Source organism: Patiria miniata, unplaced genomic scaffold, assembly GCF_015706575.1.
Source record: "Patiria miniata isolate m_02_andy unplaced genomic scaffold, ASM1570657v1 HiC_scaffold_13, whole genome shotgun sequence".
NCBI lineage: Eukaryota > Metazoa > Echinodermata > Asteroidea > Valvatida > Asterinidae > Patiria > Patiria miniata.
The window spans coordinates 11584043-11609018 of NW_024037051.1; the positions used below are offsets into that span (position 1 = coordinate 11584043).

General features: G+C 43.0%; 3 protein-coding genes, 1 long non-coding RNA gene and 1 pseudogene across 4 annotated transcripts; 1 reads left to right on the forward strand and 4 right to left on the reverse strand.

The window, feature by feature from the left end:
- Nucleotides 1–1757: 1757 nt before the first annotated feature.
- Nucleotides 1758–8532, reverse strand: LOC119721574 (QRFP-like peptide receptor). The gene is made up of 2 exons (XM_038191653.1): nt 6930–8532; nt 1758–2676 (listed from the first exon to the last, which is right to left on the reverse strand). The coding sequence occupies exons 1-2, from the start codon at nt 7942–7944 to the stop codon at nt 2573–2575; spliced, it is 1119 nt and encodes a 372-aa protein (XP_038047581.1). The 5' UTR covers nt 7945–8532; the 3' UTR covers nt 1758–2572.
- A 978-nt stretch (nt 8533–9510) lies between these two features.
- Nucleotides 9511–10862, reverse strand: LOC119721576 (annotated as a pseudogene).
- A 366-nt stretch (nt 10863–11228) lies between these two features.
- LOC119721285 (cysteinyl leukotriene receptor 2-like) lies at nt 11229–13246 on the reverse strand. The gene has a single exon (XM_038191289.1). It carries the CDS (start codon nt 13120–13122, stop codon nt 12049–12051), a length of 1074 nt encoding a protein of 357 aa, XP_038047217.1. The 5' UTR covers nt 13123–13246; the 3' UTR covers nt 11229–12048.
- Nucleotides 13247–15252: 2006 nt separating this feature from the next.
- On the forward strand, nt 15253–19436 carry LOC119721286. Its single transcript, XR_005270168.1, has 3 exons — nt 15253–15360; nt 18364–18819; nt 18945–19436. It is a non-coding gene; the product is annotated as an uncharacterized LOC119721286 (long non-coding RNA).
- Nucleotides 19437–21598: 2162 nt separating this feature from the next.
- LOC119721287 (alpha-1A adrenergic receptor-like) lies at nt 21599–23899 on the reverse strand. The gene has a single exon (XM_038191290.1). It carries the CDS (start codon nt 23533–23535, stop codon nt 22168–22170), a length of 1368 nt encoding a protein of 455 aa, XP_038047218.1. The 5' UTR covers nt 23536–23899; the 3' UTR covers nt 21599–22167.
- Nucleotides 23900–24976: the final 1077 nt, after the last annotated feature.

The window sequence follows — 24976 nt, forward strand, 5'->3', positions numbered from 1 at the left end:
CAAATAGGTCTTCAGGGCCACTTTAAATTCAGAGACCCTAGAGATATTGCGGATGGCGAGGGGTAGTTCGTTCCAAAGATGAGGACCTGCGTAAGAAAATGATCATCCTGCTGTCTTCATTTACAAATACAAGAACAATATTCTCCCCAAGCCTAACGCATTTCCCTTTTTCCTTCAGTTCGAAACCCTCATCGACGGTATTTACTTCACCATATCACACTCGGACCTGATCTGTTCTACTCAAGCGCATTTTCTATTCTTTCAAGACACTTTTGTTACGCATGAATCAATAACGACCGCGCGCTTGGCAATCAACAACAAAATCATCACACATAAACAAAAGAAAGATACTTTGCTATTACTATGGGTTATACATGTATTCTTTTAACCTTTTCAACTACATATTTACAGTGAATATACATTACTCAGATAACATTTTACAAAGCATTGTAGAAACATTGTCATTGAATTGAGAGCAAGAGCCGGCATTGGATTGTTCATTTGAGTTCATGATCATGTACATGTATGTACTAAGCTGCTTGTTTGCTTGAACTGGTGAAGAGACGACTCCTCGGGATGCGGTCTCGTTGCCGTAGCTCTGGACTTGACTTGACTTGACTTGACTTGACTCTTGGACTGCTGCCTTGAGTGAAGCGATGGCACTGCCTTGTACACAGACGAGTCTTGGCCAATTTTAGCATGCCAAGATCCAAAACTTCAGCTACAGAAAGTTAAGCTGAGATTTGAGTTTGATGGTCGATCTCCATGTCCTGGTCCATCGGTAGAAACTATCTGGCAATCTTGCCAGCAGAATTGAAGATTCTGGTCTCTTGCGTCAGTCCTTCCGGCCAAAGGTCTCAAAATCCCTCCTTAGACTTATTTTGCTCTCACTTATATAGCCCTATTTTGTGTTATGTAAAAGTTTACATAATTGTTATATAAATTCCAAAACAAAGAGTTTTAATAAAAATTGCTGTGTGTGCACATAAAAGGAGTAAAACAAAGTTACAATAAGAATGCAGCCTTGGAGCAGGTTGCATAAACCCAAAACTGCAGTATAAGCAACTTTTGGTGCCATCTTAAGAAGGTCACCAGATCCATGTTACACAACTTGAAAATGTTATTGTGTAGACAAGTTAAAAGAAAGTAAATTCATCTTTCAACAATTATCAACATTATTGATAATTGCTATTAATTAATATCCCATGACACTTTGGTTTTACGAACTTGGAAGTATCTCATAAAATGAGCTCTGTTGGTGAAGTGTAGGTTATTCCGTACCTAATAAAAGAACGGCCCTTACAAAAAAGTTCTATAGAATTCTATAAGAAAGAATTCTATAGAAATTCTATAAAGCATTCTATAGAATTTTGTCTATAGAAATTTTATAGAGTTTCTTTAGAAGTCTTCTATAAGGTTTTATAGAGATTTTATAGAGATTCTATAGAAAAATGGGCCATAATTCTATACAGCGGTTTATAGAATTTTATAGAAATTATACCTTTTCTATAGAACAATAAATTTTTTTTTATAGAAATAAGGCTAGTTTTATTTAGAATATTCTATAGAACTCTATAGAAAATTTGGACTTTTCTATAAAATATTTTATAGAACTCTATAGAATTTCATAGAGGTTTTCTCCAATTTCTATAAAAATATTCTATAGAACTCTATAGAAAATTTGGAATTTTTGTATAAACTATTTTATAGAACTCTATAGAATTTTATTCAAAATTTCTGTAATTTCTATAAAAATATTATATAGAACTCTATAGAAAATTTGGTATGACATAACTTACCAATTCTTCATACGTTTATTTTACATTAAATGTATTTCCCCATTTCACAAATTGTACATGACTGTTGGGTTTTTCATAGAACCGTGCAAATAAATGTGATGTTGAAGTGAACTGACGCGCACGCCCTAGCGAAGAACGTTTAATTAGAGGTATATTGTCGGCGCGGCGACGTTTGTAAACAATCAATTACACCAGGCGCAAAAACAACGCCAAAATTACCATAAAATTCTATATTTGATTCTATAGAAAACAGTTATTTTTTCCGCTTAAAACCACTCATCCTTGAGAAACTACCGTTTTTATACCAGCTACACATGTAGCTGAAAGCACGATTATGATACACCATGGCGTGCCTTTTAGAAAAAGGTCGGACAAGGACATTTTCTAATTGTCAATTTGATGAATAGAAAATGACCTCGACGATGGCGGTCGCTCCACTTCGCTTTGCCTGATTCCCTTATATAAGGGCTTTAGGAAACTCAACAGTCATTTATGGTTCTGTGGCTTGTATATAATAAGCGGTGGTGGTTTCGTATATGTCAGACAACTGTTAAATAAGGATCGATAATTAAACGAGGATGGATAATAATAATTACACAATGGATAATTCTTCGGAGTTGGTGGAGTTTTGTCCAAAGCCAGCGTGGTGCTTCGTCGATCTCGTGGTAGTCATAGCCTTAACGTGTCTTATTTTAATTGGGAACATCGGGACTTTAGTCGTGCTGGTGTCTACAGAGTCGCTCCGGAACAACAGTCACGGCTACGTTTTGATTTCACTGGCCGTAGCTGACTTTGGTGTCGGCGTGGTAGCGGCTATGGCGATTTACCCGGCCGCTACGTTCGAGGGGCCTGAGGCCTGGCTGTATGGGGATGCGGCCTGCGCTGTGACGGCGGTCTCCGGTCATGTTTTCCTTGCCACGTCAAGCAACTCGCTGACGGTCCTTAGCGTGGAGCGCTACCTGGCCATCGCTCATCCGTTGAAATACAGTCGGCTCTGGACCAAGAAAGCCTCCTTACTCTGCGTTGCTGGCTCTTGGGCCATGGGTGTGGCGATATACCTCCCGCTCGTCATCCTATCAGGATACGAGTATGTGCCCGAGTTGCATACATGCATGTCCATCTACAGGAGTAACTTCGTGATAGTTCTGGCCTTGGAGTTGGTGCTCGTCGTCCCTAGTGTTTTCACCATTGTGCTAACATCCTGTATAGTGAACCGTAAGCTGAAAGAAAGTGCCCGCCTTAGGGCAATGGCAGCCAACGCAGCCTTCAAAGACTCGGCGTCGGAAACATTAAGAGCTTTCCGGATGGTCCGAGTTTTGACCATAGCAGTGCTGGTCTGCTGGCTACCGTACGACATCGTATCGTTGTGTGAGTGGTTCGGAGTCGAAATCCCGAGAAAACTACTTTTCTTTGCCTACTGGCTCTTTCTCTCCAATAGCTTCTTCAACACAATCATCTACATCCTCATGAACAAGACCTTCCGTGCTAAACTCCATGATTTGGTCAGGTCGGTCGTACCCAATTTTTGTTTGAAACTTGGCCAACGCGTGGACCGAGAGTGCAGATGCTGCCAACAACTTCAAAGGACAGCTGACGAAGGCGGCCAACTAGAGAACAGTGTCCCCAAACGGCTGGATGACTGCCACCACGAAGTGAGCTGCAAACCTCAGTGTACCGTTTCTGAGACGGTCTTGTCACGTTAATGAATATCCATGTATAATCCATTCACCCATGCCCTCCAACGTCCATTAACGGTAACTCAGATTGGACATGTTCTGTGTAAACTTGAGATGAGCTCATTTCTCAGGACGCACTTTACCAATTAATGGGCCTATAGGGACGAAAGAGGTCGTCCTCGGATGTTTGCCAGAGATCTCCTCTGTTGCTAAATATCATAAAGCCAGATGGAAACAGATTGTGACCGACTGCTGTGCAGTCGATTGAATGATGACCCATTCAAAGGGAATTCTCCCCAAAACAGTTTGAGGTGAACTGATGAATAACCATCATCTTTGAACTCTAGAAATGCATGGTTATAAATTGCTGAGGTAACAAATTAATTAGGATCTTCGTAGAGTCTTGTTACATGATCACAACAAACAGCTCCAGGGACAGATCCAGGTTTTAATCAAGGGGTTGGGGGGGGGGGGAGGTTGGGAGGGTTTAGCTGCATGCCAAGAAGGGGTTTATAGCTGGCATTTACAATTTGTTTCTGCATTATTTCCCCTTTTTTATCGCGGTCCAATAAAGCGGCATTTCGGAGATTGTGTGTACAGTTTAGCAGAATATGTGCTGGACGCTTGGAGGAATATAAATTGTTTGAATTTTGAAATCAAGAAAATTAATGTAACTCGTGTCCTTACTTCATTGACCTTATAGCCTCAACATGCTCAAGTAATCCTCCATCAATAGTAAAATGGAAATTTGAAAGTATAATGTTTACACAATTCGAATGCAATTGCAATTGTCTTTTAATCCCGCTTTTCGTAACCGTCCTTGATATGTTTTTTAGTAGAAAGGTTTTTGGAAATGATGGTGGTCATTATCCATGCCATGGAGTGTTTCTCAAGTGTGACCAGTGATGGATTTTCTCCTCCGAATACGATCAAACGCTGTGCAATTGCAAATGCAAACAGTTATCACCGACGCACGGAAATTGTGTTTTCAATCAACTTGCCCTGCATGGCAATCAAAAGTTTGACTCGGAGCCATTTTTTCGTCCTTCCCATCGAGCGATATTAAATTACGATCACGTACATTCATTCCAAAATAGCTGCGTCGTCAAGGACGCGTCCGAGATATATGCGAGGAAATTAGTTTAATACGGAGCCTCTAAAATACGAGGCCACTGTAAGGGCCATGCCCCCCCCCCAAATAAATTACAATTAAATCATGTGCATTCAGTGAGGCTTATGTGCGTGTTCAATCAGACATACATGGACCTATGTATTAATTTTATAAGACCATGTTACATTTGTTTTCATATTGGATGTTGAGGTCACGTGCTACCAAATTGAAGCAAACTGTTCTCTTCTGTGCCGCATGTGTAGGCGAGCCGTCACCGCGTTATTATGGGAAAGTTTTTATTATTGTTGGGGAAATTAGGAGCGAGTTATAGGGACTTTCTATTGTCCCCATAGCGTCTTCGGTCCCCATAATAACTATCGCTCAACAGGTGTGAAGTCTCCACAGTCACGGAACAAAAAAATCTTAAGAATCTCTTAAAATGTGATTGATGTAAAAGTTGTGATGTAAACTGTTTAATGCGGGCAAAAACATGTCAAGGTTGCCTGTAGGTTGCCCGTTGGTATGACGTCACGGGTACCATGGTGTACAGCATCAACTTCCAACTTAGAATGGCAAAGCACCATGTAATCATTCGGTTGGATTCGAACCAACAAGAAACACTCTCCATCGGAAACTTGAGTTGCATCCCTTTTCTCTTTCTCTTGATCTTTATTGTCTGTAAAACCCTTAAATTATTGCGACGATCCACGTAAAGATAATTATGTTACCCAATAATGTATGTTTTAAATGCTTTTGCTTTTTAACTGCCGATAACGTTAACAAGTGGCATGGGTGGCTTGCGCGTAAAGCGCTCGCCTCTCACCAAGGTGACCACGATTCGAATCCTGGCCGTGGATCGCATCAAGGGCGGATCCAGAAGACAATTTTTAGGGGGCCAAAAATTTTTTTTGGTATCCCAAAAAGTGGGTCAAAAAATTACGGCGTGGGGTTCGGGGCCCGCCTAAAGGCCCCGAAAATTTTTTGGATTCTAGATGCTCTGTGGTGCGATCTGAGGCAATTTCTGACCACTTTTACCAATGTTTTTTTGAGGAAAAGATGGTGGTGTACTCATTGCCTGCCTTTATTGCGACGTCACTTAAAAAAAAAAAAATTGGTTTCGTTTTTTTTTTGGGGGGGGGGGGCCATGGCCCCCTTTGGCCCCCCCCCCCCTGGATCCGCCCTTGGATCGCATGTGAGTAGAGTTGTGCGTTGGTTCTCTCCTGTGCCACGAGGGTTTTTCTCCGGGCCCTCCGGTTTTCCTCCCTCCGGAAAAATCAAACACTTTCGATCTCAGGCTGTGCTCCGTGGTCATATAATGGGTCGATGTGGCTGGCAGCCATAGGCGCCTTTACGTGCTAGCGGCCCGACCACGTTTTAGCCGCGACCTTCGTAATTCAGCATACCAGCTGCGAGTAAGGATGATTAGCCTCCCAAAATATTATTATCATTATTATTAAGTGTAATCCATTCTCCCCATGTGTTCTAAAAAGTGCATCGATACATGTTTTGGTCTCAATATGTCACTTTGAGAAAATAAATGTAATACAAATTATGTAATTACTTAAAAAATACTATCATGTATCTAGAAGAGTCATGAGTCGTATTCTTAACGACTAGTTTGAAAGCTATGACAACTTTGGTAAATTACCCTGGATTAGACATTAATTTGGGAGACATTCCCATAGACCTGTGCACAATATTCCCTTGTCCCTTTTTTCACGAATTTCGGTAAGTTTACTAATTAGACCACGAACAACAAAAATAACGTATTTGCTACAGCAAAATTTTGCCACTAAAGGGGGGCTGTGACATTAGGGAGACATGAAAATGTCTCCCTAATGACCAATGTCTCCCACCGTTCGAAAAAATTACGATACCGCGTCTCCTTAATATAGTACATTTACACGTGTACCGTGACCGCTATACAGATAAGAGGGTGTATCATTAAATGTGTAATGGTTTCTTCAATGTGCAGAGGCAGAATAGAGACAGATAAATTATAACAAGTGTAGAAAGAAAACGGGAACTTTTTCAAGTCCTGTCATATCCAGTGTTTCGAAAATAACAGTGTAACGACAGAATATTGCTGAAATAATTCTTATTAATAAGTTACTTTATTTAACCTTGTGGATCATTCACGTACATATATATTCATATTAACATTTCTCAGAGATTGGATAATTTTATTTTTTTCCGTTTCATCATACTGTACACTATTTTTGCGAAAGTATTTCTTTTAAATTATTATACATCGAAACAAAATACGCCTCTGTGATTGGTATAGATTTGCGATTCGACAGTTTAGAAATATCCAAATTGTAACATTTTATTTGAAACAAGTACAACTGAAGACTGAACTTCTACTATATGATATCCCGAGAAAGACATTAGGTGTGATGCTGCTCAAGATTTCACGCATCCTGCATCGGAATGAACCGTTCATCAGAAAGTAGATAATAGTGTTGATGAAACTGCTGGACTGCAGCAGCCAGTAGGCAGTGAACACAATCAGTTGCTGTGCTTTTGTACCAGTGATTAGGGACACGATGGCAACACTGAAAAACGGCACCCAGCAAACGAAAACAGCCATCACCATCACCCTGACCATTCTGAAGAGTTTGACTGTCTTTGGTGAGCTCAGCTTACGAGAGTCCTCCTGGCTTGCTGTTGCTTTCGGAGATGACGTCGTCATGTCCGCCCGGAGACGAGCGCTACGGCTGAGTCTCCTGCTGACGATCACCGAAGTCGCCAGAATGATGAAAAAGCTGGGCGCCGCTAGGCAGAATATCAAGACCAGAGCGACCACAGGGTCGCCGAAGAACGAGGGTTGGCACTGGTACATCTCGGGAACGTAGGTAAAGCCCGTCAACTCGAGCAAGGCCGCCAGGTTAACCGCGGCCACAATCGTCCAGCAGGTCCCGAGCATTACCAGGACCACTTTCTTGGTGATCACTTGGGAGTATTTGAGGGGAAAGACCACGGCGATGTAACGCTCGATGCTGAGTAGTACTAAGGTGAGCCGGGATGTGCTGGAGAACAGCTGGCTACAGAATGCCGCCACCAGGCAGCCAACCTCGCCGTACGGCCAAGCCTCCACGGTGCCCAGGAACGTGGCCGCAGGATAGACCGTCAGTGCCGACACCAAACCGGTCCCAAAGTCGGCTAGGGTGAGGGAACTCAAGAAGAGTCCATGGCTGTTCCGCAGCGAGGGTGTGGACACGAGTACGACTAGGGTCAAGAAGTTCCCCAGCACGATCAGAGACGTTACGGCAATGACAACGGTGACCTCAAGGAAACACACGACATAATTTGGGCAAGTGTTCACCACCGATACGTTCAAATTAATCAGCTCGTCCATGATAATCTTACAAAGACAAAACTGAATTGTGCTGAATTAAATACGTGTGCATGCTAATTATTTTAGGATGGTATGCTTTCTTTATGCCGCCAAACACAACTGCGCTTGACATGCTTATGAATGAAATCGAGAAAGTTTGTCTAATTAGTTTAACTTCATTCTAAAAACCCTGCGACAGTTTGCATTGGAATTACGTACACGCATATTCTTCTTAGCGGCCATATCAAGAGGACCTTTGCCAAGGTCTGTGTAAATGTAATTTCAGAATACGAGGCCATTCTGCAATTAAATAAAAACACTTATCGTCCAGTAAATGACCCAACTTTTTACGAATTAATATTGAGAAACAAAAAAACAACAACTACAACAACAATATTAGAGTTGTCGGCGGGAAGCGAAACCGTTTGCGTTTGTTGCATTAAGATTGGCGGGGAATCGATGTGTCTCCAAGGTTGTCACCGTGCTTAAGGGCGCAACAAAATCTGTCATCAAAACACGAAAGAGAACATTGCTTTGTTTTGCTTATCTCTGAAGTATGCCTCGCAGACAACTTTAAATACGGAAGATAAATCAGTATGTACACTTAAAACAAAAAATACAGTTTTTCCAGTTTGTATGAGTAAAGAATTGAGAAAATAAAATCTTAAACTTTCACCAATGTTTTTTTTCTTATATTTCTCTATAATGCAGTGGTCACGTTGTAGTGTCTATAGGCCAAATCAGCCCAACTTTAAAAAAAAAATATTGTCGACCAACTGAATGTGTGTTCAAGTTGTTAACACGCGACTATACAGCGCTGTTGTTTGCATCAGAGTCATTATCACATGAAAAAGACGGGCAGATGATTTGGCAAAATCATTCTGTAATACAAACCAAGGGCGGATCCAGGGGGGGAGGCCCAAAGGGGGCCATGCCCCCCCCCCCCCCCAAAAAAAACGAAACCAATTTTTTTTTTTTTTTTGGTGACATCGCAATAAAGGCAGGCAATGAGTACACCACCATCTTTTCCTCAAAAAAACATTGGTTAAAGTGGTCAGAAATTGCCTCAGATCGCACCACAGAGCATCTAGAATCCAAAAAAATTTCGGGGCCCTTAAGCGGGCCCCGAACGCCACGCCGTAATTTTTTTTACCCACTTTTTTGGGGGACCAACATTTTTTGGCCCCCCCCCCAAAAAAATTGTGTTCTGGATCCGCCCTTGATACAAACAAAGTCTTATAGTGGACGTGGCCACGGTCCTCCCGCCTATAATGTTGAAAATCAACAGTTTATAGATATCAAAAAATTATCCGTATTTTGTCGGATTCTGAGGGAAGTTGGCCTTCCCTTTTAATGGCATGTCATAGCAAACCGTTCGACATTTTTTTCGGGGGTAAAATGTATTTGCCATTAATGTAGGCCCATTAATTTACATATTAATAAAATTTCAGAAATTGTTATCCCGTATCCACCAACAGTCAAATATTTTTTTCTCCATAAATTAATTTGGTGACTACTAAATAGAAATCATTGCTCAAAACAGTAGTACATGACTGTATTTTGGTTCATGCAAAGTTAATCATTAGTTTACAAATTACTGTCATGGAATTTTACGTTTGCAGATGTGGCCACCGAATTGCCGTTGGATGGTTTACTGGAGTTCGCTATGGTACTCAAGTTATCTCTCGTAGAGTGGCTGTCAATTTTCTCAACTCTGACGCCCAATCTTGCCGCAATCAAACCCAAAAGTTCATCAAGTCTCGCCCGGAAGGCCGCGTTCATCTTGAAGTAGATCACGGTGTTAAAGAAGCTGTTGGCGAGTAGCAGTCAGTCAACACCGAACGCAACCACCTGCGGCACGGAGACACGACCCACTAGGCCGACGAGGAATGTAACAAAGAACGGCACGTAGCATAGGAGGAATGTTAACGTCATGATCTGGACCATCCGGAAGGCTTTTATCTTGAGACCCCTGCCTGAGTCCTTCATGCTTCCCTGGAGAGCAGTGCGAAGACTCCTACTGACAATACAAGATGTGATCGTGATGATCAGTATGGGAGCTACCACGGTGGAGAGCAAGGCACAGGCGAGGATGGGCTGACTAAAGAGCACAGGCAGACACACATACAGGGTGGGAAGGTATACTTATGTTCCGGAATACCGGCAAACATGGTGCTGAACACTATGATGGAAATAAGCCAGACCACACCGATGAAGATCAGCGTGACCCGCTTGGTGACGAAGCGGGAGTAGCGGAGCGGGTTCACCGCGGCAAGGGCGGATCCAGGGGGGGGGGCCAAAGGGGGCCATGGCCCCCCCCCCCAAAACGAAATCAATTTTTTTGTTTATGTGACATCGCAATAACGATGGGCAATGAGTACACCACCATCTTTTCCTCAAAAAAAAAAACATTGGTTAAAGTGGTCAGAAATTGCCTCAGATCGCACCACAGAGCATCTAGAATCCAAAATTTTTCGGGGCCCTTAAGCGGGCCCCGAACCCCACGCCGTAATTTTTTTGACCCACTTTTTTGGGGGGACCCAAAAAATTTTTGGCCCCCCAAAAAATTGTGTTCTGGATCCGCCCTTGCACCGCGGCAACGTACCGCTCCATGCTCAGCAATGTCAAAGTGATGCCGGGGTTTGAGATTCCCACTTGTTGAAAGTAAGCAGCGATCCACCGACGGGTAGATCGATAAGGTAGCCACTAGCCCCGTCATCTGGTCAGCCAACGAGAGCGATAACAACAGGTAGCCATGGCTGTTACGAAGAGCAGATATGGATAGCAATACTATCAAGTTCAAGACATTCCCAATCATTAAAAGCCAAGTCACCGCAATGATATCTCAGGTACCCAAAAGTCATCTTCGGTTGTATTTTCCATCTTGGTTTGTCCATTGTCCGATGTCTATTGCTGTTTCGTACGAAATTACCTCCCATTGTGTATATAGATCCGTTTAATACTTGCATCATGTCAAATGCATTGAAAGTGTTTACCAAGGCTACTTCTGCCGGTATGCCCCGACCTCGTAGTATTTTGATCAAATGGGATATGAAAGAATTCGCCCACGTAGTTTGTTCGTCACGGAAACCCATTTCATATGATAATCGTGTTGATTGTGTGATGTCGCGTTTATTATTGGAATACTCTACTAAAACCTTTCATTGTGCAAAATGCTCAAGGATACAGATTTGTATACTATGTTTTGGAAGGTTGTCGCGCTGCATTACAGTGGCGGATCATGATGGAGGGGGATGCGCTTGGGGATGCGCTTGCAACCCCGTTCAGCCGCTGAAAAAAATAACTATTATTTTTATGATTCTCGTTTATTGGAAGTTTGATAGCAAAATTACATGGAGTGAAACAGATAAATTCAAACAATTAATCCGACATTAACAACAGACAAAAAAGGCCTACACTTTTAAAGTTACATTAGACACACAATTGAATGAACTAAAAATATTGACCCATCATTTTAGCAAAGAATAGCAAACGAACAACTGAAAATGGACAAACACAACAACAGACCATATAGGACAGATACATAGATAACGATGGACAGAAAAACCAACAAACAGGCAGAAACAGACAAACAAACCGACCGACTGACCAATAGATAGACACAGATATACAAGGTGACCGACTGACTGAGACAAAAATGGACACAGCCCGCCTGACAAATATGTTTACGATACCTATTTGATAAAATTATGAGTTGAAAATGTTTGATTCAAAGTTCCTACATTTATTCTGGAATTGCCTTGAATACAGGAGAAAGCATCCTAGATGTCAAAATTGGAAAATAAAATAAACATGATCAATGTTTGTCGGATTCTGATGGAAGTTGACCTTCCCTTTTTATGGCACGTTAGAGCAAACCGTCAGACCTTTATATTATATATATATATACTTTTTTTTGGGGGGGGGGGGGCTAATTAATTTGCCAAAATGTAGGCCCAATTATTTACATAGGCATACTTATAAAATTAGAGAAATTGTAATCCTGTATCCATCAACAGTCAAATATTGTTTAATTAAATTTCGTGACGAATAAATATAAATTATTTCTCAAAACAGTAGTACTACACATGACTGTATTTGGTTTATGCCAAGTTAATCATCAGTTTACAAAGTACTGTCATGGAATTGTACGTTTACAGATGTAGAAGATGTGGCCACCGAATTGCCGTTGGATGGTTTACTGGAGTTCGCTATGGTACTCAAGTTATCTCGCGCAGAGTGGCTATCACTTTTCTCTGCTGTGATGCCCAACCGGGACGCCACCAAACCCACAAGTTCATAAAGTCTCGCCCGGAAGGCCGCGTTCATCTTGAAGTAGATCAGGGTGTTGAAGAAGCTGTTGGCGAGTAGCAGCCAGTAAACACAAAATACAGCCACCTGCGGTATGGAGATACGAGCAGCAAGGCCGACGAGGAACATAACAAAGAACGGCACGTAGCATAGGATTAATGTTAACGTCATGATCTGGACCATCCGGAAGGCTTTTATTTTGAGACCCCTCCCTGAATCTCTCGTGCTTCCCTGGAGTGCAGTGCGAAGACTCCTACTGACAATGCATGATGTGACCGTGATGATCGGTATGGGAGCAACCACCGTGGAGAGCAAGACACCAGCAAGGATGGGCTGACTAAAGAACGAAGGCAGACACACGTACAGTGTTGGAAAGTACAAATGTTCCGGAAAACCGGCAAAGATGGTGCTGAATACTCCGATGGAAATCAGCCAAACCAAACCGATGCAGATCAGCGTGACCCGCTTTGTGACGACGCGGGAGTAGCGGAGCGGGTGCACCACGGCAACGTATCGCTCGATGCTCAGCAACACCAAAGTGATGCCGGAGTTTGCGATTCCCACTTGGTGAAAGTAGGCCGAGATGAGACAGGCTGTGTCCCCGTATGGCCAGGAGTCTGGGCTGGCTCGGAAGGTAGCCGACGGGTAGATCGATAAGGTAGCCACTAGCCCCGTCATCAGGTCAGCCACCGAGAGCGATAACAACAGGTAGCCATGGCTGTTACGAAGAGTCGGTGTGGATAACAAAACTATCAAGTTGAAGACGTTCCCAATCATTACAAGCCCAGTCACCGCAATGATAATGGTCGTTTCGATGATACAAATGGCAGGGCTAGGGCAAGGCGGCATATCAGGCACCCAAAAGTTGTCTCCGGTAGAATTTTCCATCTTGGTTTGTCCGATGTCTACCGCTGTTCCCACTGAAATGACCGCGAATATGCTTTTGTATGTCACTTTCACCAAGGCCGCCACTGCCGGTATGCCCCGACCTCGTAGTATTTTGATCAAATGGGATATGAAAGGATTCGCCCACGTGCATGCGTTTGTTCGGGGAAACCCTTTTTCATATGATAATTGTGTTGTTTGTGCGATAATCGTGGTTATTATTGGGGTACTTTACCGTGCAGCCTGACAAAAAAATTGTCCCCGCTGCTCAAGCAAGGACTTGCTTCATGCATGCACCGATGAAAAACTAAAAAAACATGTTTATGAACGCGACCTTGTTCTTAGTATGGTACGATGTTATGAACAAGAGCAAGTGTGATTGAGTGAGTAAATGAAAGGTTTAAAGGGACACTACGTCGTGGAATACGACCAATTGGGCTACAAAACACGTTTTGACGAAATGATGTTACGTGTAATCGGAAAGAACGCTTAAAAGTAGGATATAAACATCCGCACACTCCTTTAAAGCCTGGGCGCTTTGTAGTATTCTTGTGTTATTCGTGCGAGAACGACTTTCACTCAGGGTCCACTTTGTCGACCCCAAAAGGCATGACGTCACTCAGAAGTCTTTGACTTGTTTCCATAGCGAAATTCTGTTTTCACAGAGTGCTGGGAAATCTGTATTATACCCGGCTTGGAAGCCAAATGATTTGTATTTCATTTACCGTATTCTTCCTCGTCGTGCCGTCACATACCGCCTCAACGCCACACATTCAGTGGAATTGTGACATCAATAATCTTCGGGACATGTATATTCTCTGACGGAGTGCACAAAAAATAAAAAAAAATTGTTTCAAAAGTTGGAACATACAGCTGTTCAAAGGACATTGATTGATTACTGTAACGTCATTTTGGTGAACGTTATTTTTATGAAATTGTGTTAACGTTGTCCTTTTTAATATAACACAATCTGGCAAAGTTTTGTCTAAAACGAACAAAGGAAACCGTTGCAAATGCCTTTTCATGATACACAATTAAACAACAGCAAAATTATAATTTTATCTTGATGATGGGATCTTGAACGAACATAGATGCCTGAGAGTGGTTATAAAGAAACTGAGGTCAAACCATTTGCCAGGTCAATTACCCATCAACACATATTGTTTGAGTACCCACAATCACCAGACAAACCCCCCCATCCCATGGACCACGATTACCAGTTTTGGTTGCACTTTACCACAGTCCAGTTCATCTCACAAGACCTGTACGTCCCCACATTAATTGGAACAGACGTCTTGCGAGCTACACAGGGTATCATCTGCGATAAGGAGAGGTAAGAAGCTTTTTAAAAATTAGTCACTCATTCATTCAATCAATCGCTCAATTACGTAGAGGGAAAAGGGGCCAATAATAATTATCATAAGACTGGCCGGCGATCGGGATTCCAGCCGTGCATGGTTATGGGCAATGCATCTGGCTTTCACGCAGGATATCAAGTGGGACCTCATGTACTCAAGACACATGGACCAATTCGTACTAAATCATTTGAACGGTTACATGTTTTATCCAGTCTGTCTCAACGATAGGTTTGCATCGCTTTGTTGAGGGAGAACGTCCCCTTTCAGTAGGCATTTGTGAAAGTTATAAATTAGCAAAGGTATCTGATGAAAAAGGACTGCTCCAAAATTTCCGGACAATTATTTTTTAAAAGAATGGACTTCGTAAAATGGTAATTTGACAAGCGGCATACCGAGCCGCATGCATACCACGTACACGCATATTGATGGCGCCATCTATAGATTCAGGGAAGAGGTGTGGTTCTGAAACGAACTGGGTGGGAGACGTATTCTAAACGGACTTCATTTGGGAAAAGCTAGCCTTAATTTCGGAAACACTTAAGGGGAAACTTGGAAGCCTAATTTTAAAAGAATATTAACGAAGTGCAATTTTAAAATTCCGCATTGCGTATACATTATAACAATTCTAGGAACAATAAGGCTTGAACACAAAACTTTTGTGAACTTACTAGATGGACACGAGGCATGTGGCAATATCGCACATGCAATAACTGCTGCTACGTCTGTCTAGTTTTCTTAAACAGCGCCCTCCATTGACCATCTTTATAGCCAGTTTTTCTCACATGTGTAACGCTTCCAGACTTTTGTAAATCGTAATAAAATAATTGCCATCTGATCAACTGCCATCCCCGTAATTACCTGTGAAAGTATTGTCTGCTTGTCTGTAAGTTTATGTCATTTTCCGCTTTCATTTTGTAGCTAGTAAAGTAGAGGTATTTTAGGGCTATTTTTGGACTCGGTCATAGTCATATTGTTTTATGTAATGCATGTCTTAATACTCTTATGAGTTCAGCCATATCGTAACTGGTTAAGAGCATGGCCACACGTTTTGCGTACGTGTATAAGTGGGTGTCGGACGCTTCGCCCCATTTCCACGTCGCCCCATGTCACTTCGCCCCTAACCACTTCGCCCCATCCCCACTTCGCCCCATCCCCACATCGCCCCATCCCCGTTTCGCCCCATCCCCACATCGCCCCATCCCCGCTTCGCCCCATCCCCGCTTCGCCCCATCCCCACTTCGCCCCCAAGGGCGGATCCAGGGGGGGGGGCCAAAGGGGGCCATGGCCCCCCCCCAAAACGAAACCAATTTTTTTTTTTTTTTATGTGACATCGCAATAAAGGCAGGCAATGAGTACACCACCATCTTTTCCTCAAAAAAACATTGGTTAAAGTGGTCAGAAATTGCCTCAGATCGCACCACAGAGCATCTAGAATCCAAAAAAATTTCGGGGCCCTTAAGCGGGCCCCGAACCCCACGCTGTAATTTTTTTAACCACTTTTTTGGGGGACCAAAATTGTTTTTGGCCCCCCCCCAAAATTGTGTTCTGGATCCGCCCTTGTTCGCCCCATGTAGATTGGTTCCTCCAAGAGTGAAATTAGGATGTCAAAGGTATTGTCGTTCTCAGATAAGTGGGAGACGGGTTGGTATAGCCATGGAGGATTATTCCTCCATGGTATAGTCGGGTCTTTTTAGGCCAAAAAAAAATAAATATTCGGTCTCTGGTCAGACCAAAGTTCCGGAATTGACGCGGCCACGCAGCTTTTTTTTTTTTGGGGGGGGGGCTTTTTTTTTCTTCTTCAAGCTTGGATTGTAGCACAGACAAGGTGGGTTACTATTTTGCTTTTTTGGTGTCCTCATGTACATTGGTGTCCTCCATAATTTGCCTTGTTCATTTGGTGGGCTAATTCTTTCCGTTGGTTAGCAATTAGTGTATCTGTTGGAATTGTTTTTAAGCCAATAAAATTGATGAGATGTTTTGTTACTTTTTACATGTAACGGCTGGGGCGAAGTGGGGATGGGGCGAATTGGGGATGGGGCGAAGTGGGAATGGGGCGAAGTGGGAATGGGGCGAAGTGGGAATGGGGCGATGTGGGGATGGGGCGAAGTGGGGATGGGGCGAAGTGGTTAGGGGCGAAGTGACATGGGGCGACGTGGAAATGGGGCGAAGTGTCCGACATTCGACGTTACAGAAAATCCGGCCTAGGTTTATTTCACGCTTTACGTTATTGCTAGTACAGTAGCATAGTCGGAGTAACTAGGACTCTACGGATCGCTTTTTTAACATTTGGACACTAATATCGCCCGACCATTGCATTGGCATTGCCGACCATGTCCAAATGTTAAAAAAGCGATCCATAGAGCCCTAGCCCACTAGTGTGGCCGTCGGTATGCTGCGCTGAAGGCCACACGCCGTGGTCCGCGCACTACTGAGGACGTTTTCATAAAATTTGCAGGGAATTTCTTAGTCCGAGTAACTTGGACCCAACTTATCACCTTTTTTAACATTTGGACATGGTCTGGCGATAGTGGGGTCCAAGCTAATACCGCGACCTGGACAACATCATCCTGTCACTGTCCATAAAAACCAACATTTTCCAACAAAAAAACATCAGATTTCACCTTCAAAACGGCCTCCAAATGACTAGATATGCCACCTGAGGTACAAGTAGACATCAATAATTAAGATGGTTGTACTGAAGTTTACTTATGATCCGGAAAAAAGTGAAATTTTCCGTTCATTTCGGATCGCTGCCCTCGCGATCTTGAACACGTTAAATTTCCGATCGTGTTTAATGTTTGAACGACGCGATTTCTTCTACATGCCCAGCGTACATTCGATGGTCCCCATATCCCGAGTGCGATTCCGTTACCGAGCGCGCGCGATGCATCGATTATGATAATGAGTCACGTTTGTAAACACATACATGTGCATTTCGAACTGTAAAAGGGAATGGGGAACCAGCTTGAACTGGTACCCGCCATAAAAGCTGCGCTAGTTCCCGACTCCCTATTATCGTTTGAAATGTGTTTACAAACGTGATCCAGTCTACTCATTATCATAATCGATGCATCGCGCGCGCCCGGTAACGGAATCGCACTCGGGATACGGGGACCATTGAATGTACGCTGGGCATGTAGAAGAAATCGCGTCGTTCAAACATTAAAGACGATCGGAAATTTAACGTGTTCAAGATCGCGAGGGGAGCTCTCCGAAATGAACGGAAAATTTCACTTTTTTTCCGGATCGTAAGTAAACTTCAGTACAACCATCTTAATTATCGATGTCTACTTGTAACTCAGGTGGCATATCTAGTCATTTGGAGGCCGTTTTGAAGGTGAAATCTGATGTTTTTTGTTGGAAAATGTTGGTTTTTGGGACAGTGACAGGATGATGTTGTCCAGGTCGCGGTATTAGCTTGGACCCCACTATCGCCAGACCATGTCCAAATGTTAAAAAAGGCGATAAGTTGGGTCCAAGTTACTCGACTAGGAATTTCTTACATATGGTTGTATTCTACGATGTCCCATCTATCACTTCTGGGATGCTTAGGTGTAATGATGTTCAATTTTCCGAGATATTCTTGAATCTTTCTGGAGCCCATATGCACTCGTGAAACGTCCGGTGATGGCAGCCATTTTGAATGTGACAAGAGATGGCCTCAAGCTGTGACGTCGCGTTTATGCAAATTTAGACTAAGTCAACTTTGAACCGTGTACGATGTGTCTAAGGCATAAGCATTCATCAGGTTCATAGCCTTATTTAACTTCATTACTTAGTGCATTTTTCTATTTCTTGTCACACTTTTTACTCCTTTTTCACTGATGATTAAAATTGAAGATTGGACGGTACTTCCTGACTCTCTCATTGTTTTGTTTTTTTATAGGAGTTTGGTTCTATAAACACCTTAAGGAGGACAGTTCATTCGTCGCTACAGTGTGATGCTGCTGGTAGTTGAAACGAATTACGCGAGTGTTGTCCTTCCCATGCACAAGCAAAGCCTGAATCATTAGCCAATGCCGACCCACAATGTCTTGAGCATATAGAGCAGTGTATGATGACCCGTGCTGAAGATCAAAGTGTACCGTACCCGAATGCAACATCAAACAAGCGCGTCATGCTGAGATTAACGTATCTGTCAGGTTTGAGCTGACGGGAGTTAGTTCATCACACCGTGGTAGAACCTTTCCAGGGCCAAATCTACGTCAAGATCAGAGAATAGGTGCAACGGAAGGATATAGACTTCTGGAGCTGTCCGCAACGTATCAACCTGAGGGTCGATGAGTGGAATAAACTGGTGGAGATTATGACTGCCATCACTGATGCCGTTAAAGAGCTGGAGGTGAGAAATAAAACATAGTTGTTCTCGCAGATTTTTTTTTTTTCTTCACAGATACGTGTTGGTTCAATTCCAAACTTATCACATACTTTAATGTTAAAAAAATATCATTACAATTTTTTTTTCAGAATCAAGAGAGCAAGAAGGTGAAACGTGACAGCGATGTTTAGGGTGATGCTGCTGGCCCCTACACTAGTCGTGGATTCGGATCAGGAGGATGACTTTCCATGGGGGTATACGGGTGACACTGTACCATACACCAAGCCCACTGAGACACAATTAACATTATTCAGTCGATATTCATTCCTTGGATTCTTAAGAAAGTAGAGGAAATTTTTAGGAAGCAATGTTATGGATGTAATCAGCCAATAGTTGAAGACTTCACCTAGAAGACTTTATGCTATCATTTATGGGTTCAAAAATATGAGCAAATAAGCAGGGAAGTGAGTAAAAGACTGAGCAACAAAAAGCAACGACTGAGTAAATGAGCATCAAAATGAGTAAATGAGTAATAAAAAGAAAGAAGTGAGCAGCAAAATGAGCGAATGAGCAACAAAAAGAGCAACGAATGAGTAAATGAGAAGGGCAATGAGTAAATGAGTAACAAAAAGAGCAGTAAATGATTTTGTCCGTTTCTTGTCATTCAGAGTACGACCTTCAAAGATTCAACATGAATGATATTTCTGCAGTCCAACCCTATGCTTGTCACCAGTGTTGTAGTGCTCGTACTCGGTACTCTAACTCTGTACTAGTACTCGAAACGACAGTACTCGTACTCGGGTAGCAAAGTACTCATACTCCACATGTCGAAAGTGTACTCGATTAATCGAATAGCAGTATTTGAAAAATAAAATCAAATCGAATAGCAGTATTTGAAAAAAAATGGTATAGCTTGTTTTACCACGGCCTTATTTTATTATCGATACTTTCAGTTGGAAATGGTTGATTGTTTGCAGAGAAATTAAAGTTTCTTGATTTTTCTATGTGCACGGCCAGACAAATACAATTAACAGCTAGCCGTGAATGGTTCTGTATATCAGTCCGACTGGGCCTGGCCAATTACGCACAATGAACCATTTTCCGTATGGCCGTATTTGGAAAGTACTCGCACTCGTACCCGGAAGTACAAGTATTCATACTCGGAGACCTGAACTTGTACTCGGAAGTACAAGTACTTGTACTCGGTAACCTAAGTACTCTGCAGTACTCAGTACTCGGAAAAAGTACTCGAATACAACACTGCTTGTCACCAGTGTGGCAAACGGAGGAAGATTTAATGTCTTGAGACAAGTGCGTGGCCACTTACAGCCCATTGTCCGAGGAATTATCGGCCCCCACTACAAAACACACGAATTATGCCTCGCATGTGTGCTGCCAATTACAGTCCATTGTCCGAAGGTTATCTTATGCAACAGCTGGCCATTACCATAACCGTTATTGCGCAACTCGTGGCAATACGATCATAACTATACTGTATTAAAATTTTATATTTTCTTCCATACATTATGCAATCTTTCCATACAATAGGTCAAACTGTACTCGTTTTTTTAAAACCCTTTTCCCATATTCTCATCCTTACAACGGATCAAATTGTGCCCGAATTTCTAACCCCACAAAAGCCTACTTCATATTCATATCGTACCCCGTGCACACAATATGGACAGAGCCAGCTTGGTTAGGGGGTATTGGAACACTATTCTGTAATATATTGCTAATAATCGCCGGACTTGAACAGCGCCCCCACTGAAAGTATGGTACGAGCCCCCCCCCCCCCCCCCCCCCCCCCCCCATATTGATTTTCGGAGGCCAAGTGTCCGGAGGAAAAAAAACATGTCTACATTTCAGAGTTTTTTGCTGATGAAACCCTCCCCCCTGCGAATATTCCTGGATCCGCCCCTGCCCCCTGTATCTAGTGTCTTGAACTTAACATGCTGACAAGGATCCGGCGATTCCGGGCAACAGCGTAATTACCAATCATTAATATACATGTACTTCCCTCCAACCTCAGGTAACATGTAATCAAACAAGCTGTCAATTTTGGAAAAAAAGACGTGGATAAATGGTCACCATTAGTCAAGCACACCATTAATCAAGAGCCATTAGTCCAGCACACAGGTTGGCTGACTCACGAAATAATCAAGGCTATATAGACACGCGCGCGCGCAAGATCGATGGAAACCAAGTTTCGAAGGGAAAACAAATAGCAGCTTTAGAGGAAAGACACACGTTCTTTCTTGTTTTTGACTGATTCATTGCACGAAAACAGGAATGCATTCGGTTTTCGGGCCGTTAATGAAATTCACAAAACGCTATAAAGTGTACTGCAGAAACACTCCTCCCAAGTCCATCTCTTTCGAGTGACCCGTCATCCCCTAGCCTGCAATTTAATTGAAAAATGCCCACAGAAATAATTGATGTTTCGCATCCATTATTCACAATAATGTGTGAATAGTTCACGTTAATTCCAGTATACGCGTTAAGCTCTTTATTTGCTGCTTGATACTTGTTTTTCCTATAGCACTTAACGACAACAATTTTGAAACAATTTACCCATCAAACTAAATACATTAGTACAAATCCACCGTTAACAGTTAACCATAACATTCCGGAATCCTCCAATTTTCTAATGATTTGTCACACCCCTCAAATGCTTTAAGGAATATTCTGCTATAGGCGTATAGGCCATACACGTCAGGCCCTCCTAACGTCACCGATTCGTCAATGTGTTGGGTATCAAAATATAAGCACATGAGATCTAGTATTGGCGTAGGCCTGATCCCTAAAAGTCCTGTGAACAGCAACATAATCAGAAAATAAGTGGAGTTTTCACTATTTTGTAGTTCTAGTTCCAATTATTTAGAAAATCGTTCATTAATTCATTTATTTGTTATTGTTATGACATATTTCCCAGTGTATGTTAATTAGAAAGGGGTACACAAATTCGTTCAATAATTATACAATCTTGACAACTGACAAACAATACTCTTAATTCACGATACACAAATACACAATACTAAACCAGTAAACTGCAGTACAGTCATAAAAAAACTCGAGGAGTTTAGGTAGTATAGGTTTGTGGGTAATGTGGGATGGGGGAAGGATGGGGCTAGGACAGGACAGGACATGGTGGAACAGATCAAGCAGGGTACTAGGTGTAGGTAGGGGCATCAGGGCAGGGTAGAGTTGGGCATGGTTATAATTATATACATGTATAGGTCGGAGGGCATTAAAACGCAGGAAAGACACTGCGAGGGGAGGGATTATACACCGTATTGGACGAATGGGAACTTTATCGGTGAATAGTCTAAAGTAAAGTACATGATGTAAAGCATGTGACCGCGTGTTTATAATTCAAAGACGGTTGACTGCCGTTTGAGATTCATCTGTTTGATTTTCTGCCAGGGAGGTTTTGCTGTCTTGAAATCCACCGTTTTCGATTCCGTTTCCTTGGTCCTTCCTGACCGCAACAAGTTCCATATTTTGATTTTCTGGAGTCTCGTATGATGATGAGGGAGTAGAACTACTTTGTCTTTTCCGACACCTGCAGGTGCAGACTAGCCTCTCATCGATTTTCCTAAAGCAATGGGGTAAGAGTTTGTCGGCAATTTCGTTCACTCTTTCTCGAAACTTGGTGGTCTTCAGGTAATAGATGATGGTGTTGACGAAACTGTTGGCGATCATCCACCAGTATGAAGCGAATGAAATCACCTGAGGAATCTTCGTGTCACTTAATACGGTGATACTGATTACGATCAGAAACGGAAACATATGCAGTATTACAGCAATGGTCATGATTCTGATCGTGCGGGATAGTCTGACGGCTTTTTGAGAGGTACCTCCAGACAAGTTGGAGTCCTGGCTGGCAGATGATGGCGTGATGGCGGGTACAAAGGCAGCTCGTAGACGGGCACTCTCCTTCAGCTTCCTGCTGACTATTGCCGATGTGACCAGCACGACAATCACGCTGGGGAGCGCAGCACCGAAGATGAACAACAGAGTGAATACCGGGACCTTTGTTAACGACTGACAGACGTAGAACTGCGGGGCGTACGAGTGGGGCGGGAGGTCGGCGAAAACTGTCGAGAACACCGAGGCGGTTAGCAGCCAGCACAACGCGATGGCGATGGTAGTGGCCTTTTTAGTCACCAACCGGGCATATTTCAAGGGGTGGGCCACGGCAATGTACCGCTCGATGCTGAGGAGCATCAAACCCAGACCCGAATTCATCAGAACCAGCTGGCCGGCGTAGGCCGCGATGAGGCATGCCGCGTCGCCGTATGGCCAGGAATCGGTCGAACCTTGCAATGTAGCGGACGGGTAAATGGAAAGGGTCGCCACGCAACCCACGCCAAAATCCGCCACGCTCAGAGATATTAACAAATAACCGTGGCTATTGCGAAAAGCCGATGTCGAGAGCAGAACCACCAAGTTGCCCGTGTTGGAAAGCAAGATGAGAGACGAAACCAAGATGACAACCACCACTTCCAACAGGCAGACAACATCATTGGGGCACGAGTACATGATCGAAAAGCTACCGTCTACTGTTAAGTTATCCATTGCGATCGCGTGTAGGCTCACCCAGCTTCCACTGACAATCTGATTCATAACAGGAAATGCTGCTTTTCTGTTTCCACACGGTTTAAGCAACGAAACATGTAGGGTATATAGGAAACACCAACGCTTGACCTGCACATTTAAATCAGTTTTGTTTTGGTACATGTGGAGGACGCGTTTACCACAATAGACAGACGTCCTTCAAACACGAGTGCACTCCAAAACGTCTGTATTACAAAGAGCCCATCGATTTTATAGCCAGTTATCGGTGTACATGTACTCCACTTGTGACCACGGAAAGATATAGACCTTGACGGCCAATAGCAGTGTCTTCCTTTCATTAACAGTCCGCTGTCTATAGAACTGCTAGTCCATGGCAGTAGTTTCGGATATTGGCTGTGCCCATGGAACTCCATGAAACCGTTCAGCAGATAATTATTTTTTTGTTAATTTTAATCGCTAATTTCATCGCCTAGAAATGGTGATGGCACTTTCGATCGCAGAAAACTAATAGCATTGTGGTTGCACTGTGCTGTGGGGCATGTGAAAATTTTGGTTGCTTCGGATTGGCCCGCGAGTAGTTATATTGATCGAGTTACAAATTAATCTCCACTGACGTTCGCACTATCGCGCAGAGAATTGCACTTGAAGGTTGCGCCGAACTATTATTATTAATTCCGTCGCCGATCACGTAAAGCCCACCATAAATAAATTAGAATTAAACAAACCAAACAAAATTATGTAGTTGGGAATGGCGATGCTCAATTAGCAGCCAGTGGTCCATAACTATGTTGTTATGAAAACATCTGAATCCGCTAGTGCCAAAAGAAGGGCCTCAATATTAAAATAGTAGACCGTCCAATGAGGGGTATTTATCAGGCACCAGCTGTTGCTAGGTAACACCATTATAGGATTTTTTTGTCAACCATGGTGTATAGAGACCAACCGTGTCCAGGGGCGGTTCCAGGAATTTCCGCAGGGGGTTGGGGGGTTGGTTCATCAGCCCCCAAAAATCAGACGTGTGGACAGTGATTTTCTCCGAACACCTGGCCTCCAAAAAAAACCCCAATAGGTTTGGTGTGTGGGTGGGTGGGGTGGGGGAAAGGGGGGGGGGGGGGCTCTCACCATACTTTCAATGGGGGCGCTGTTCAAATCAGACGATTATTAACACTATATCACAGAATAGTGTCCATATACCCCCTATTAACCAAGCTGTCCGTGTTTTGTGCAAAGGCGGACATTATTGCCAGTAAAAACAATTGTGGGTGTGTCAGAGCAGGGGGGCCGGGGTACATTTTTTTAATGAATTTCTGTTGAAACATTTTTTGGACGGAGCTGGGAGGATTTTACCCCCCCCCCCCTCTGGATCCGCGCCTAGTGTCACCTTTCAAGACTTAAGTTAACTATAGCTGACCACAATTGGGGTTCATTGGCATTTCAAACATGAAATCCCTTTAAAAATTCGTTGCTTTTATTGATTATCGAATAATTGAATTTCAAACGATTTTGCTTCAACAAGCCCTGTTAATAAAATAAGAAAAATGGACATGACCTAGAAACGTTTCATCATCGATATCAATAATGTTCAAGCAAATCGATGACAAAA